Source organism: Camelina sativa, chromosome 7 (assembly GCF_030686135.1).
Source record: "Camelina sativa cultivar CO46 ecotype springtype chromosome 7, ASM3068613v1".
Classification (NCBI taxonomy): domain Eukaryota; kingdom Viridiplantae; phylum Streptophyta; class Magnoliopsida; order Brassicales; family Brassicaceae; genus Camelina; species Camelina sativa.
This window is the reverse complement of record NC_141886.1, coordinates 15,487,564-15,504,465: the sequence shown is the minus strand read 5'-3', so window position 1 is coordinate 15,504,465 and position 16,902 is coordinate 15,487,564. Positions and strand designations below refer to the sequence as shown.

Genomic DNA, 16,902 nt, shown 5'->3' with positions numbered 1-16,902 from the left:
CTTGCTCCTTTCTTTTCAATGGCTTGTTAAATGACTGAAGCTGATGTTTGCATGGAATGGCACTTAGGCTTCTTCTTCTTCCACTTCGGGTTATCCATGTGGGAAACCTGCACAAAATTTAGGTTCATGTTAGATTCCATATTTCAAGCTTTACACACCAAAATGCCATTTTAATCACATATCATCCCAACAAAACTAACTCTTTAAGATATCATCAAACTCATATTTTGTAAGTAAGGCTTGAAACCTGATGATTTTGACTACGGAAATCGGCTTAAACTATCTGTTAAAAGATAAGGGCATTTATATGAGAGCTACTTACAATTTGAGATTTCCACTGGACTTTTTCCAAACTACTGTCATGTGGAGGATGATCGCGAACATGGCGAAATATGTGAATCAGCACTGCAGCATCAAGAGCAGCATACTCTAGCTGCACAATACACTTAATATCAGATTCGACAACTATGCTTTCACCCTCTCACTCATAACTCGGTCAAATTTTAGGCAGACACTAAATATATAACTGTGGTCCCTCTTAATCATGACAACACATATATGGAAACATTCTTCAGTAGGTTTTTCTAGTATCAGTCAGGTTCTAGCTAAAGAGATAATGGATAAGATTATATACCTGATTCTGGGTCAAAGGCCTTTGTTCCCAGTCGCTATTGCGTCTTGTTTTGTTCAGAGACACCCCCAATATTTTCTGACACAGAACAAAGAACAACAATGACAAGAATGTAATATCAAAGGATTTTGTGAACTAGGAGCTATATAACAAAAAGACAAAATCTCACCTTTGTCAGTCCTGCTAAACCACCACATGTTTCTTTGAAAAGATTTTGAATATCTAACAACATGCCATAGCGCTTGAAACATTCCAGATCCCCATATGAAAGGGCCAACTGCTTGATGTCACATTGAAAACTATAACCTAAAGATAATTCATGATCACGGTGTTGCTCAGTAAAAGAATTTATCTTTATAAAGTAGGCAAAAAGTGAAGAAGATAGATTTCAGTTTCACATATACCGAGCTTTAATATACTATACGATTGCAAAATTTGGCCAAGGCAGTTGTCCAGAATTTCAGAGGCATCATCGTAAAGCTTTATCAAGTCCAATATGAAAATTTTGGTATCAGTTCCAATTTGCATAATTGAAACCTGTAAACAAGAACAACAACGATAAGAATGTTACAGCATGTTAGGAATGGGAAGCGACTGTACAAGTAATTTACCTTGCTCGGTTTACTGCCTTTGATATAAATGGGTTTCCATTCACAGTCAATACCCACAACTCTACATCCTTGAAGAAAAGAAGTTGCTTTTTTCAACTCATTAACTTCATCAACCCAGACTACATCTTCCACAGCTAGATCGTTGAGACGCAGAAAGCTTTTTTCAAGAAAACAAACCTCAGCCTCTGAACAACATAAAGAGTACCATTGTAAGCTTCTTACAGTTTTGAAAACACTAGGCGAGGTTCCGTGCAGCAATATATATATACCTTGTGCTTTTGGCAGACCTTCAAGTGAATATCGATCACACAGTTCATCAACCTTCTCCAAGTACCCCGCTTCCATTGCCAAGTAGACCTATAAACTCAAAAGGCCACCAACACTTCAGTTAAACAGATGATTATACAAAACAAATGACCGCTTCATGTTACAAATCTCCCTACAAAATGAATATGTACAACAAGTGCTTACCAGATACTCAAGAAGCTGTCTATCACCTTTTGCCATATTCTCAGCAACATCCCAGCATGCTTTTTCTGCCAGATCCTTCAATGCACTGCCAGTTAATCGAAAAAAAAGATAATCTTTTAGTGTTAATTCTGCATATGTATTCTCCTCAGCTGATTCTAGATAGACAAGATCCAAAACAGGTAAAAGATAAAGCTGTCTAATGTTTACAATCAGAAGCAAAAGCGACTGCAACAACCTTTCTTTACACTTGTAACACAATTCCGGAAATTCCTGCTGGAGATAGTTCTTCTTTATGACATTGTACGCCTGCTTTAGCATATTCCTTGAACCATATTCTTGGACAAGAACGCATAAACTGGGCCTTCCCATGAAAGTAGCCCATCTCTCTGCAGCTTGAAAGTCTTTATCCTCAACCATTTGTTGAAGAAAGGTTTCTCCAGGGAAACGGAAAGAGAAATGCTCTAACAAAGACACAGCCGTCATGAAAGATTTCGACTTGATCAAATCAGAAATGTATTGTTCCAGAAACGCACTTCCACAAGCAAAACCATGTCCATGCCAAACATCCGAGACAGACAAGGCTTCATCAATGCTGGATAAACCCACATCAAACACTTTAAGAGTATGCAACATCACCTTCTCATCATAACTTACAGAACCTCCAACTGTAGCAAGGAAGAACTGAGCAGCTAGTTTTCTCGCGGAAGACATATCATCTTCACTAGTTGGTGGTTCAGATACTGATTTAAAGAAACGACGAAGAGCTGATATAACCAAGTGACTAAAGCCTTCACCATATACACCAAACATAGGAAGCACAATGAGGCACTTAACAATGAAAGTAGCAGGTCCTGGTTTAGGTTTATTAGCAAGAACTTGATGAACTCGATACTGCAAAGCTTGGAACTTCTTAGTTGCCTTCAAACTTCCTGAAAACAACACCCATTAATTTACTTAAACCGCACACAATTGGGGACTTATAAAAAAGCAATAAAGTCTAGCTGCTAAGGACTTACCATATTTATAACATTCTTTGAGAAGATACAAGAACACAAGTGGAGACACATAAGTTAAATCTGAATAAGCATGTAAACACACTGTTCCTGCTTCAGCGTCTTCATCTCGTACCTCCAAATCAGCTTGTTCAGGATCCAAACCCATTTTGAAACCTCTCCTAGTCAAAAAAAATCCTGATGTCAAAGCAAACAAGTTACTATCTTTGACCAAATCAAGCAGTTAGAGATGATTTATATAAACAAAAAACGAAACTTTGAAATTAGATTTCAGATTTTTTTTTATAAGAAGAAAAGAGTGAAGGGGTTATTATGAAAATCCAATTTTTCTAGAGTTGTTTGTTGTGATAAAGCGGTAACTAAAAACACACATAATTATATGGAACAAAGAAGATTGTGTTGTATAAAAAGTTTCTCACCGGAGATTTGACCAACCGGCGAGGATGGCCGGAGGAACGAGGAAAGAGAGAGAGAAGTTGAAGAGTTGTGAGAAGAGGACAGTATCTTTCCTCTAACGGCAAAATATCCGTCCGTTGACTCCGTTTATCTAGGTTTCAAATGTAAATTGATCTAATCTCTGAGGGTCTTTTTGTCTTTTGATGTATTTAACATGCCCACAAGGCCACAACTAAGGGTGTGGACCGAACCGGAACTTCGTTAATTCGGTCCGGTTTTTTTGGTTCTTTCATTGTATTTAATATGCCTTATTCTCGGGAAAAAGTAGCCTGAAACATATTAAATTAATATTCGGTAAATTAATAATTTTTATAAATTAATAAATTTATTCAGTTCCAAATTAGACATAATTCAATAATATAATAAGATAATATTTTTTTAAAAAATCCTTTGTAAATATATGGTTTTATCAATAATATAAATTAATAATTACGTACAGTTATCTAAATATATGTGTATATATACACATTAATTTTTATTTGAGTTCATTTTTAATATTTTTACTATATAAAAATCTTTAAGTACTATCTTCAAAACATGATAATTGTTATTTTTATTTTAATTGATTTTATAAAACTAGTAATTATAATGATTAAACCTTATTTTTTATTTTTTTTACTAAATTAGGAAAGTCTCTTTATAAATTAATAATTATTAATTTATTAATTTATCGATTTATCGAGAAATTAAAACTTCTATAAATTAATAAAATTTCATAGTTCCAACATTATTAATTTACAGAGGTTTTACTGTATCCGGGATTTGGTATCCGATTCAGTATATGTTTTTATCCGCTCCAAAAAATCAAATATTCGGGTGGGCCAAATCCGGATTCGAATAATAAAATGACTAATCTGGTCAAATCTGAATATGAAAAATTTTAAAATCGGATATTCGATATATACGTATCCTACATCTATATATAGCAGTTGGACTGTATAAATATTCATGTACCTTTTACGCCTGTTATCAAACTTAATATTTTAAAGCTCATATACAGTACTTTAAAATTGAAAAAAAATTAGAGTTCACTTATTAGTTGAACAATGTTTTCTCGATATTAGGGTTCACTACACATTATCACGTCGCCGTTCTTCATTTTTTTTTCTTTTCTTTTTGTCGTTGACCACCACTCCATTGTCTTTCCATGGTCGTGACGATCTAAGATGGAAAACAGTTAGGAAGACTTCGATGGTCGGTCGTTCCACCATCTGTATCACAAAGAACAGAAGGCTAAACAAACAAAACGACTTCTAATTGCACAAAGAACACAATTCACCGTGGAATCTTATTGAATGCTCGAAGATAATTATACTAGGACTCCATACCACAACAAATTGACTAACTACTCATAATCAATTCCATCACACGACATCATGCATCCAGCAACAGAAAAATAAGTCAACCAATTAAATTCCTAAACCGCTTTAAACCATCCACTTAACCATCCTAGAACTGTAAGGGCTCTGATACCAAACAGAAACAATCCGATCCATTTTTTAATAATAATAATATATAATTAAGCATCTCATACTATTTAATTAAACCAACCAAACCACAATTAATCATTAAACCGACAACAACCAACATACACAGCGGAAACATACAAACAATACAAACCCACATATCATCAATACAAGATCAATCCTATCAATTCTATCCAACAACCTAGCATACTCTAACCAAGGTTCCAACAACATAACCATACAAAACCATCCCACACACAAACGAGACCCTAGATCATCCTCCTCCTCATCGCCGTAATTCCACGTCACGTACCTGCAACTGAGAAACCAATGTTTAACCATTAACAACCAAACACAACAAACCAGGAAAAACAAGCATCAGCCGCTGCTGAAACGATTTGTGGCGACCGACACTACCTCAGTGTTGATCGACACTCCTCCTTGGTGTCGACCAACACCTACTTGGTGTTGATCGACACCTACTCCGCAGATCGTTCTACTCAAAGCTGGAAGTCGCAGAACCGCTTCCCAAATCCTCCAAATCGTCCGAAACTCAACCAAAACTTCTGTAAACTCATGGAAACCAACAACCAACCACAAGAACACAAGAAAACAACACAAACAGCCACAAAACAAGCAAAACAAAGGATTCTCGGATTCTCAGGCTTAGATCAGCCATGTTCATGCACTCACCTCTTTTGCAGAAATTTCATGACCCAAACTGACGAATCCAACACCTTAGAAGGCTTCTCCTTCGTTCCTAGCACCAGATCTCCACTCCACATGAACAGATCTCTCAAAACCAGCTAAGAATCTCTCCAAAAAGCCTCCAACTCTCAAGAACACTCTTTTCTCTCTTTCCTCTTTAAAAACTATGGAACAACGACAAAATAACACTTCCCAAAACCCATTTTGTCGACTTCTCCCTTAAATAGCCTGGTTCTAAGGTTTCTTCAAACCAAACCGGCCCAAATCGACAATTACGACCAATTCGTCGAACCAGAAATCAATGGTGTCGACCGACACCACCCTTGGTGTCGATCGACACCCATCCCCAAAAATCACATTTTGGTTCGCGGATGTTATAGTAATGTGGATATTATTGGATTAGAAGGTAGCTACTTTAACCTTAGTTAGGAGTGTATCAACAAAGAAAACATAAACACCTTATATGATCTTGGTAAAAATAAACTTCGTTTGTTGTATTGATGTTTGTGATGCTTTGCCATTTGAATCATGGATTTTGTATTCATTTGAATATTGATCAATGTTTTGTACTGGTAAACTTGTTTACAAACACAACAAGAAGCGTGTCAGTTTTGTTATAAGAAACAAAAACAAAAAAAAATCTCCGAGTGAAAATCCCTTAAGTATATTATCAACTCCGTTTTTGTTCAGTTACTACTCTCAGCCTATGTTTCTTGATCGATTGTTGTATAGGGTTCTGAGTGAAAGCTTGTAGAAAATCATGAAAATTAAACATGGAGAAAAAGCTCTTTTCGTGATATTATCTCATCTCACTTTTACAATTACATTATTATTTTGTATTTAAAGAGAAGACTCTTAAATGAGAAGAGAACATGTGTCCTCTAACTCATGATTCCAAAGGATATCGAATTTGTTTGTGTAGAAAACATTCATGAAACTTTTTGCTTTACGCACAGCTTTTAATTAAGTTTGTCTTTTTGTCTTGTTAATATACTAGAGCTTTTAAAATCGATAACATACATTAGAGTTAAGCCAATTATACAATTAAATTTACCTGATTTAAATGTAAACGTTTGTAACAAATACTATTGAGTTACAAATCATTGTAACTTAATTTTTATATTTCAGTCTATTTTTATATCTTATTATTGTGTAAATCATAATTTTCATGTTTAATATAATTTCAGAAAACTAAATCATATTTTTAACATCAAATGTATTTGAAAATGTATAAAAAAAAACATCATGCGCTATCGTGCCGGATAATTTATAAAGTTGAAATTGTAAATGAATTTCAACAAGTTACGTAAATAAGTAAATAATTAAATAACTATGATTTTCTTTTTGTATACAAAATACACGCCTAGTGAGACCACCTCTCCATACAAATTTAAATAATCTAATGGATCTCTCTAACCTTTGGAATTCGTATGGAGGATTCAGACAACCCTATTGATAGTTTTGTTGTTCATGTAATCTGTTCTTAATAACTTAGATTTATTTGGCTCTCAAAACCAAAATATAGATCCAAATTTTTCAATCTCTATGACTCTATACTTGGTTCACCTCTTAAGAGTACGAAGTGCAACTAATTTAAGTTATCCTACAATTTGTTTTGGGCTAACTTTTTAAGGAACCAGAAGTTAATCTTAGATTGGGTTTTCCATGGGCCTTAATTTAAAATGGCTTCCACACCATCAACAAGCTCTTTTCCACTTCTAAGCATTATTATGTAATCTAACGAACACGTGACATGTAATATCACAAAATATCGTAAAGATTTAAAAATATTAAAAAAAAAATAGAAAAAAATATCAAACCCTCTCTCGAAGTTTCCTTCTCTAACTTCCATCTCTCTCCTACGAAGATATTTTTTATTTTTGGTGTTTGTTGGTTTCATTCCATTCTCTTCTCCATCCACAAAAAAACAGAGCTATTGCTTCTTCAACTCTCAGATTTTTCCGATGCTTCGACAGTGAAATTGACTTAACTAAAGGAGAGATACATAACATAACAACCTTCCAAAACGTAGCACCGACGGAGACGGAGACGGAGGAGAGCTAGCGGTTTTCGGAAAATGGCGTCTGAAGGTGGAGGAGGATCGAACATCAGATCTAGCTACTACAACGTTCTCGGGATTCGTAAAGACGCCCCCGTTTCCGATATCCGCACTGCTTACCGTAAGCTAGCCATGGTACTTCTACTTTATATGAATCATCTTAGAATTACCTTTTTTTGGTTATGAATCTGTGATCTGAAAATATGATTTTGGGAAATTTTGATGAAGAAATGGCATCCGGACAGATACGTTCGGAATCCTGGCGTCGTCGGAGAAGCTAAACGTCGATTTCAACAAATACAAGAAGCCTATTCTGGTAATTTCACGTTTTTTCTTTCGAAAAATATCTTCTTAACGTCCGTTAATTCTTTATCGTTATCTTTATTTGCGTCGCTTGTTAACGTCCGTCTCAAGTAACAGCACTGCCATTTTTTTTTTTTTTTTAAATTAGTTCTGAACGATGAGAATAAGAGGTCACTGTACGATGCTGGCTTATACGATCCTCATGAAGATGATGACGATGTTCGTACTCTTCTCTTTGTTTGTGCTTTAGAAATTTTTTTGAAAACGACGTCGTTTTTTTAAAAATATTTGACCCTGAACCTAAATGGTGTTGTGTGATTTAGGATTTCTGCGATTTCATGCAAGAGATGATCTCAATGATGAACAATGTCAAAAAAGACGAGGTACAGTATGCCCCAGTTCTATCCCGGTTTGAATTCCCGGTTCATGATACTTCCGTTGATCATTTAGTGTATGACCACCCGGTTCAGGATAATTTCGTTGATTGATCATTAGTGTATTACCCAAACCCGCCCGATTTAGGATAATTTCGTTGATCATTAGTGTACTGCCCACCCGATTTAGGATACTTTCGTTGATCATTAGTGTATTACCTACCCGGTTTAGAAACTCTGATTATTGGTTTAGACCCCTACAGGATGTTTCGTCATTTTGTATTATATGATTTGGGTTTCGTTAGATGTCCTAGACCGGTTATTTAATTTTGGCGTCCTCGATTAGTTGAAGAAAGTTGTGGTCAACAAGTAACCAATCGTAGGCTGGTTTTGAAAATTTAAAGATTGTGTAAGAGAGTTTTCTCTGTCTCACTAATTTGGTAAAAGAAGTACAATGTGTAATTGTTAACCAAGATAACCAAGGAAATAGACTTCTGCTTGTGTATTTGTAGATCGAATTAGAAATTAATTAGTTTTTACGAACCGGTTTGGTTCGGTTTTGATGAGTTAGGGAGAGAGTTTAGAGGACTTGCAACGGATGTTCACGGATATGGTTGGTGGAGATGGCGTGAGCTTTGACTGTAGCAACAATCCAAAGGGTAGTAAAAGACAACGTGTCAATATCTCGAGGAGTAGTGCTGCGATGCGTTAACGCTTACTACTTCTTCTGTGTGTTGTGTGTATCGTGTTGTATCAAAATTTCAATTCCATTTTCAATTGTCTAAGACCCCAATGCCCATATAATAAAATATCTCAAGAACTAGTTAGAATCTTCTGAAGTTCTTTTTTGACGCGTGTTGGTTAAGTTGCTTTTGCTTCCCAACATGATCCAATCACACACAAAATGTATCTCTCTTGATTTGGTTAGGATCACATTAAATATTCTAAAAAAGATTGTTGATGTTTTTGGTTATCATATCTTCTCACTAAAGATTCCAAAAATTGTTTATTAATGTGAATGTTAGAAATCATGATTCATTGTTTAGTTCATGTCGGAAGATTGGACCGGGCAAACGAACACGCGATTGTCGAATGCAAAACTATAATCCCACGGTACCGAAATGAAATCCATTTTTTGCAGACTAATCCTGGTTGAACCAAAATTAATTTAAACCGGGTTAAACCAAAATTAACTCCCAGTACGAATTCTTTCTCTCTCGAGTCTCGAGCAGTAAGATTCTCGGAGTCAGAAATCGAGAAAAACCTAGTTCAGCTGAAGATGAGGAGATCGTTTGCGATTGCGACGGCGGCGGCGAAGAGATTTGGTCACCGGAGTCTTCCTGAGAAAGGTAAACCTGGAAATGCTCCTCCTTCGTTTAGCCATTGCAGTTTCGGTTCTTGTTACTGGGTAGTACGAGCTTTTTCTAGCGTCAGGTTACAGAGATAAATTGAGAAATGGGATGAGTAGTGATATGAAGTTAGATGAAGCAATTGGTTTGTTCAGTGAGATGGTACAGTCTCGTCAACGCCCTTCCATATTTGATTTCAGTAGATTGTTGAGTGCTATCGCTAAGATGAAGAAGTATGATGTTGTCATCTCTCTGGGCGAGCAAATGCAAAAACTGGCAATTTCACATGATCACTATACTTACAATATTCTGATTAACTGTTTTTGCCGATGCTCTCAAATCTCTCTTGCTTTAGCTATTCTTGGCAAGATGATGAAACTCGGATATGAACCCGATTTCGTCACGCTTACTTCAATCCTCAATGGGTTCTGTCACGGTAGAAAGATTTCAGAGGCTCTAGCTTTGGTCGATCAAATGGTTGAAATGGGATATAAACTTGATACATGGGTATATAACCCTCTAATCCATGGGCTTTTTCGTGACAACAAAGCCTCGGAAGCAGTGGCTTTAGTTGAAAGAATGGTTGCAAATGGCTGTCAACCAAATCTTGTTACTTATGGTGCGGTTGTGAATGGAGTATGTAAGAGAGGTGATATTGATTTGGCTTTAAGTATTCTCAAGAAGATGGAAGCTGCGAAAATAGAGGCGAATGTTGTTATCTACAACACAGTCATTGATGGTCTTTGCAAATACAGAGAAGTTGATGATGCTGTTGAGCTGTTCAATGAAATGGAGAACAAAGGAATCAAACCAGATGTTTTCACTTATAACTCACTCATAAGTTGCCTTTGTAATTACGGAAGGTGGAGTTATGCCTCTCGACTACTCAGTGATATGATTCAGAAGAAAATCAACCCCGATGTAGTCACTTTTAATGCATTGATCGATGCATATGCGAAAGAAAGGAAGCTTTTAGAGGCTGAAAAATTGTATGAGGAGATGATTCAAAGGTCAATAGATCCTGATAATGTCACGTACAATTCATTGATCAATGGGTTTTGTATGCATGATCGTCTAGAGGAGGCTAAGAAAATATTTGAGTTCATGGTTAGCAAGGACTGTCTTCCAGATGTAGTGACTTATAGTACGCTTATAAAAGGATTTTGCAAGTGTAATAGGGTAGAGGACGGTATGGAGCTCTTCCGTGAGATGTCTGAAAGAGGGTTGAATGGCGACGCTGTCACTTACAACACTCTTATCCAAGGGTTTTTTCAAGCTAGAGATTGTGATAATGCCCAAAAAGTATACCAAGAGATGGAATCTGATGGTGTGCCTCCCGATACTATGACGTACAACATTTTGTTAGATGGACTTTGTAACAACGGGAAGCTAGAGAAAGCAATGGTGTTATTCCAGGATCTGCAAAAGAGTGAAATGGAACTTGATATTGTCAGATATAGTATTATGATTGAAGGGATGTGCAAAGCTGGGAAGGTGGAAGATGGGTGGACTTTTTTTTGTAGCCTCAGCCTTAAAGGAGGGAAGCCTGATGTTATAACCTTCAATACTATGATCTCAGGATTTTGTGGAAAAGGCTTAATGCAAGAAGCAAATGCCTTGTTCGAAAAAATGAAAGAAGACAGGATTCTCCCAGATGATTGTACGTATAATACACTGATCAGGGCACAACTTAGAAATGGTGACAAAGCTACATCAGCAGAACTCATCAAAGAAATGAGGAGTTGCAGATTTGCTGGGGATGCTTCAACATTTAGTTTGATCACTGATATGTTGTATGATGGGAGATTGGACAAAAGCTTTCTAGACATGCTTTCTTAAACCATCCTTGAGGTGAATAACCCTTTTATGTTGATTTACTAGTGATTACTTTGCAATGCAGTCCTCACATGTTCATGAATATGTTTTATAGTTCATAGGAAATCAAATGATGGTAACATTTTGTTTAACTTTGTTATAAATATATAGGTGATATGTTTACACTGAGGATCTTATATCACGAGGCCAGAAGCTTCTTAGAATATTCATGACGTTGCAGGATATGGAGGAGCTCATGAGGTTGACTTCATGAAACTGGATTGAAAAGATCTACCTTTCTCCTAAAGAAAAAGTGGAAGGCTCAAACAAATGCTCAGCAAAGGTCAGTAGCAGGCCTGACTAGTTGCTTTAAACAATTAGAGTGCATCATTCAAGTTGTTGTTTTTTGGATTCTTAGTGATAAAATGTGGCAACCTTTGCATTTGCAACTTTAGATGAGTCAGTGCGTTAGATAGCTAACATAAAAGAATCTGTGGATTCGTGGAAGGATCCTTGGTTCTTTGGTTCAGACTTTTGCTGTTTTCTTTGTTGAAACAATGGATTTGTCTGTTGACAATTCAAAAACGTCCTTTGCTGTGATGATGCGAAGAAAAATGTTTTTGAGGAACTTATGAAAGCTCTGATGAAAACATGGTGTGTGTTAGATACTTAGATTAGTGTGCAGGATGAGATGAAATGTGTTCTTTTTGGTATTGGTTCTTGATCCCGTTCAGTTCGGACTAATCTCATTGCTTCATATTGTGTTTTCCTATGATTATTTCTATTCTTAGACTCACTCTTTTGAGACTCAATATCCAAAAAACCTCTAGTAAACCTCTAGTTAACACGAGCCTTTTGAATGATACCAATTTTTTCTTCTTATACGGATTAGTGACACTTGATTATAATACCAAACAGTACCAGAGAACAGAGAGTGAACCAGTGGGTTATTGAAATAATTAGATTCAGAGTTTTAGTCTGAATTTTTCTTATTTGTTGTCTCTCCTTTTCTCATTGCGTGGGTCATCTTTAGTTTGAAAAAACTGTATTTAATTTGTGGAATCTTGCGACTCATAGACTTCTGCTGATGAGCCAACCATTTCTGAGCTTGATCACACACTTTTATCCACAATATTGCTTTCCTTCTATTGAATCGCATATTTTGACTTCGTTTGTTGACAAATCTCTAGTTTGTTGTTTTTCTTGCAGTGATGTTCCCATGGCGCAAACCGTTGTACATAACGGTTCTAGTGACCAAAAAGGGTTTATATTGTTTTCTTTTCATATTTACAATCAGAAATGTTTCTCATGATTTGGTTTTTTTTTTTTTTTTTTTTTTTTTTTTTTTTTTTTTTTTTCATAATCTCATGATTTGGTTTATGAATTATGATCTCATCAAAAATTCCAAAATTGTTCATACATGAATGTTGCAAATCATGTTTTGTTCATGTGAGGTTTTTGGACTTGGGATATGACATGCTAACTTGGGAACGTCCAGACACACCTACTAATGGAGAATGATCTTTGTCTTTCCAACTTCTTGTATCTTTTTTCTGTTAAAGAAAACAAAAGCCAAAGAATAAAGGGACAATAAAACGCAGCTTTTATCTACTAAATTGAAACCTCTATGTTCAACTCTTGATGCTTTTGATTGAACCACTATAGATATCATCCTGATCTCAACACATAGGTACACAGTTAAAGACAACAAACAATGTTCAAAACAATCCTTCCTTACTTTTGGTATGTGTGCATAGGAGTTGGGGAGGTTTAAAGCAATGCCATTCAAGAAATGCTTCTGTTGAAAAGAATTGACACTACCGAGCAAGCCATCGATATTTTTAATCAAGTTGTTTCGTCCAATCAAAGTGTTCCCATTCGCGTGCAAAGCTCACAACCGCCTTCTTCTGGCTCTCCACTGACTCATGCCTTTTTCTTCTGTACATGTCTTCTTCCGGTAACTCGAGCATTCCTCTGATTACATTCAGTCCAAGATTGCTATTGAACTGTTGCTCATCATCAATCACGTGAACAAACCCTTTGTCTAGACCAAACTCTACGTGGAAGTAAGGGAAATTCTTGGGTATAGAGTTCCTCAGACCCTTCACGCTAGTGTCTATGAGTTTCTTTGAATTGTGCTGACTCCACTCGCTCTCCGCTTCATCGATCGCCTTCTTGAAGTAAAGTGGACCTTCTTTTGCTATCTCTTGAGGAATTGGGATACAGTCGATCAAACAGTGGCGACGTTGCTGAGACAAACCAATCACAGTCTCCAGAAACACTGCGTCTTTTCCTTCTTTCGCATACATCATTATAAGACACTTCTTGAAATTACGAATCTCATCCCAAACATTGTCGTCAACACTTCTGCTGGCTGCCTCGTGCTGCATTGGCAGGATACAGCAATGGCCTGGGACAAGGGGCTGCTGTTGTGGTAGCATCAGATAAGTGAAGTTTGCAATGGAGACAACTAAGTGTTTCGGTCGCTTTGGGTTCTCAAAACAGAAGAGACATCGTTCTTGCTGAGTCATAATACGTTTCACACGGTTGTCCTTTTCAGGAATGTTACTGGACGATTCCCGCTTCCGGGACTTTTTGCTTGGAGCGTCTCCATAGTCATACTCATCATCAGCAGCTTGATTAGATGTTTTGTACTGTTTGTTCTGCATTATGCTCTTGGCTAGATGCATATCCGTATTATCATCTTCATTCTTCCTTCTACCCGACATATCTTTGACAGGATATCTAATGAGTAAGAAAAAGAGGAATTTTAATATCAGAACGATTTAACAAAACAAAAAAATATAAGCTAAACATCTCAACAAAAACTGTAAACTTACCTCACTACGGTTCTCATGGAGTGGTGGTTGGATGAATCGTCTCCAGCAGCTTGCTTTGCTTTTAGCCTCTCTGCTTCATCCTGTGAATATCAAGAGAATTGATTTCAGAAGTAAGCAGGTAAAACAGATGAACCAGTCATACTTAAGCAATGAGTTTGAAAAAGGACTCAGGCAAAAGGCAAGTAAACGATGTAGAATAAAAAAGTCATTGTCTCACCATAAGTTTCTGGGCTTCTTCAGGTTTCCCTTTCATACGGAGCTGAAAGGCTTTAGCAGCCAGTTGATTCACACTTAAATTTTCCATACTGGGAAGAGTCCCTTCGCCATCCTTGTTGGTCTCTGATGGTAATGCTTTCTCTTCCACATCACTTCTGTGATCTCCACGAGTCTCTACCGGAGACACTGATACATTCTTCTGCTTAGAAAGCATTTCCTTCATGAAATTTCCGTCATTGGAAAACTTATTCAAGTGAGCTGCAGCTTCAGATATTAGCCTCGAGTCTTCGTTTCTATGAGTCTGGCCCTTTCTCTTACCCCAGGATAAGGAAGGGTCAGTTTTGGGGGCTCTCAACACACGATGGCGCACCGAGTCACCTTTCAAATACTCCCGATCATTACCCTTTAAACATGTCATGAAGTCAGAATATTAGCTGTCATACTTCCCAGACTGAAAACAGTACTAACCTTAAAGAACATCAAACCTAACATAAACAGTACCTTCTCAGAAATTCTTTCTGGTTTTTTTTCTGGATCTTTCTTTTCATCTTCCCTTCTTCTTCTATTATTTATGGCATTCAAATGGGCACGAGATGGAGCTGCTCTTTGAGATGCCGCAGACTCAACAAGGTTACCAAGAGAACCCCATCGTTCTCCAGCAACCTGCATAACCGTCAAATGATAAGGCAATTACTCAAAGGCCAAAGAGACTATATTAAAATCGTAAATATATACAAAACTTACCTCCTCAAGCCTTTGCCCTTCTCTCGCTGCCTGTTCTTTAGCACGCTTGAGTGCTTTTATTCTCCAACTCGCACCACCATCTCCAACAACCGAAGATGGTAAAAGCTGGTCTTTACCATGTTTTTTTTCAGATTCTTCCTCTGGATAACCGGTTCCATTGTCTTTCAAATAAGGATTTAGTTCCCTTGGGTTTACTTTAGTTACCTGGTCAAGGAACAAAAAATAAGCATTAACTTAACTATCTATTATAGACCTGTTAGAAAGATACTCCAAATTAAAATTCCCTCACCTCAGGTACACTTTCCTCGAATTTCTCCTCTACATCTGGAGTAGGGTTTGGATCATCAGCCTTTCGAGTTGGCGGCAGCATCCAGTCAAGACCCATTTTCTTTCTTACAATATCTCCTTCGAGGGAGTCGTTGTCAACAGTCTCGCCATCTCCATCCTTAACAATCTTCTTCCCATCTCTCTTACTTCCTTCTCCCTTACGCTCCTTTCTATCATCATCCTTGTTCCTTCTTCTTCTATCTTTCCCACCTCTAGATTTCTCTTTTTCTCCTTCCGAACTATCATCATGCACCTAATAACCAAATAACAATACATCAAACTCAAGCCAGTCGTAACACGCAACAAGAACAAAACAAATCAGGATAAAATGAAACTAGTAACTTTACTTCATCACGAGGTATGATCTTTATTCCAGAAAACATGTTAAACGATATGCGTGGACGATCTCAGTGACTTCTTCCTGTTAAAGAATAATCAACAGACTTCAAAGGCAGAGAGAAGCAAACTTCAAACCTATATAAAGTAAGGAAACACAACAGACAAAAACATTAGATCATGTTCTAAAAAAAAAAAAAAACCTATATTCTATAATCCTCTAAGCCAAAGCGAGCTTATATACTCTTCAAACAACAACTCTAAAGTTTCCATATTTACAATTCTTATCAGTAAGATTGAATCTGGGAAAGATATGAGATTTGATAGATTACAGGAATTGCGCTAAACCTTGTAGAGGGTCACTAGCTAGATGTTAATGAAGCTTGAAGCAACGAGAATTAAACCAATTTTGATCATTTAGACTCTAAACGCTACTGAATGAGCAAAACCCATAAAACCAACTTCAATCGAAACGCACCCAAATTGGAGAACTGAAGAAACTAGAAAATAAGACAGAGAGCAATCTTAGCCAGCCAAAGGGGTCTCTTTATCTTTGTTAATGAAGAATGGAGAACTAATTAAGGAAAATTACCGGGAAAACAAAAAAGAAGAAGAAGACAGCTACGCCGGCGATGGAGGGTCTCTGATCGGAACAAGGGAAACGATGTGCTCTGTTCGGATGATTTAGGGCTCCCAGCAGAAATAAAAATAATAATAATAATATGACGAAATAAATGAAAAAAAATACTTATTTATGTTAACTATGGTTCGTGAAAATTTGTTATTATTAAACCGGAGATTGTCTTAACCGACGAGTAGGTAAACTGACTCGGTTGAAATAGAGGATTAAAAAATTGCTCTGCCATGTCAGCAAAGAGGAACCATAAGGCGATTTAGGTTTGTCTCGCACGTTAGGGTTTTCTTGGCCGCCACCTCCGGCTGGCCTCATGACGGAGCCAGTTAACGTTGTCCTGCTGCTGGAGGATAGTTCTTCTTCCGAGTCTAAGCCTCCATCCTATGCATCTGTTGTGAATAAGCGTCCTGCACTCAAAAAATATGATTTCAAAGTTAACCTAATCAACGGAGTTCCGGAGGTTATGATTCAAGACTCTGTCCCTCTTTGGGAAGATTTTCTGGTTGGTAGATTCTCCTCCACTGCTCCTCACGTTGCTAAGATCCATGT

The 16,902-nt window shown here is 36.9% G+C and overlaps 4 protein-coding genes across 7 annotated transcripts; 2 read left to right on the top strand and 2 right to left on the bottom strand.

Moving 5' to 3' along the window:
* Position 1: 1 nt before the first annotated feature.
* Positions 2-3,305, bottom strand: LOC104701044 (uncharacterized). Of its 2 annotated transcripts, none has more exons than XM_010416674.3 (11): positions 3,146-3,305; positions 2,730-2,903; positions 1,949-2,642; positions 1,714-1,798; positions 1,512-1,599; positions 1,243-1,427; positions 1,036-1,168; positions 801-937; positions 635-709; positions 323-433; positions 2-107 (listed from the first exon to the last, which is right to left on the bottom strand). In XM_010416674.3, the coding sequence occupies exons 2-11, from the start codon at positions 2,872-2,874 to the stop codon at positions 27-29; spliced, it is 1,734 nt and encodes a 577-aa protein (XP_010414976.2). In that variant the 5' UTR covers positions 2,875-2,903; positions 3,146-3,305; the 3' UTR covers positions 2-26. The 2 variants fall into 2 exon arrangements, with proteins under 2 accessions (XP_010414976.2, XP_087314347.1); XM_087458221.1 differs by having other exon boundaries at positions 2,730-2,887; positions 3,146-3,245.
* A 3,799-nt stretch (positions 3,306-7,104) lies between these two features.
* Positions 7,105-8,924, top strand: LOC104701042 (uncharacterized). The gene is made up of 5 exons (XM_010416672.3): positions 7,105-7,550; positions 7,644-7,731; positions 7,867-7,937; positions 8,042-8,101; positions 8,664-8,924. Exons 1-5 carry the CDS (start codon positions 7,434-7,436, stop codon positions 8,802-8,804), a joined length of 477 nt encoding a protein of 158 aa, XP_010414974.2. The 5' UTR covers positions 7,105-7,433; the 3' UTR covers positions 8,805-8,924.
* A 383-nt stretch (positions 8,925-9,307) lies between these two features.
* Positions 9,308-12,590, top strand: LOC104704577 (uncharacterized). Of its 2 annotated transcripts, XR_015561936.1 has the most exons (3): positions 9,308-11,292; positions 11,428-11,599; positions 12,466-12,590. XR_015561936.1 is itself a non-coding variant. In XM_087458220.1 (2 exons), exon 1 carries the CDS (start codon positions 9,553-9,555, stop codon positions 11,278-11,280), a length of 1,728 nt encoding a protein of 575 aa, XP_087314346.1. In that variant the 5' UTR covers positions 9,326-9,552; the 3' UTR covers positions 11,281-11,292; positions 11,428-12,034. The 2 variants fall into 2 exon arrangements, 1 of the variants encoding a protein (XP_087314346.1); XM_087458220.1 differs by lacking the exon at positions 12,466-12,590 and having other exon boundaries at positions 9,326-11,292; positions 11,428-12,034.
* A 294-nt stretch (positions 12,591-12,884) lies between these two features.
* LOC104701040 (uncharacterized) lies at positions 12,885-16,478 on the bottom strand. 2 transcript variants are annotated; one of them, XM_010416668.3, is made up of 8 exons: positions 16,312-16,478; positions 15,731-15,857; positions 15,346-15,636; positions 15,057-15,260; positions 14,814-14,975; positions 14,314-14,715; positions 14,097-14,176; positions 12,885-14,001 (listed from the first exon to the last, which is right to left on the bottom strand). In XM_010416668.3, the coding sequence occupies exons 2-8, from the start codon at positions 15,764-15,766 to the stop codon at positions 13,098-13,100; spliced, it is 2,079 nt and encodes a 692-aa protein (XP_010414970.2). In that variant the 5' UTR covers positions 15,767-15,857; positions 16,312-16,478; the 3' UTR covers positions 12,885-13,097. The 2 variants fall into 2 exon arrangements, with proteins under 2 accessions (XP_010414970.2, XP_010414971.2); XM_010416669.3 differs by having other exon boundaries at positions 15,731-15,804; positions 16,312-16,446.
* Between the last annotated feature and the right edge of the window lie 424 nt (positions 16,479-16,902).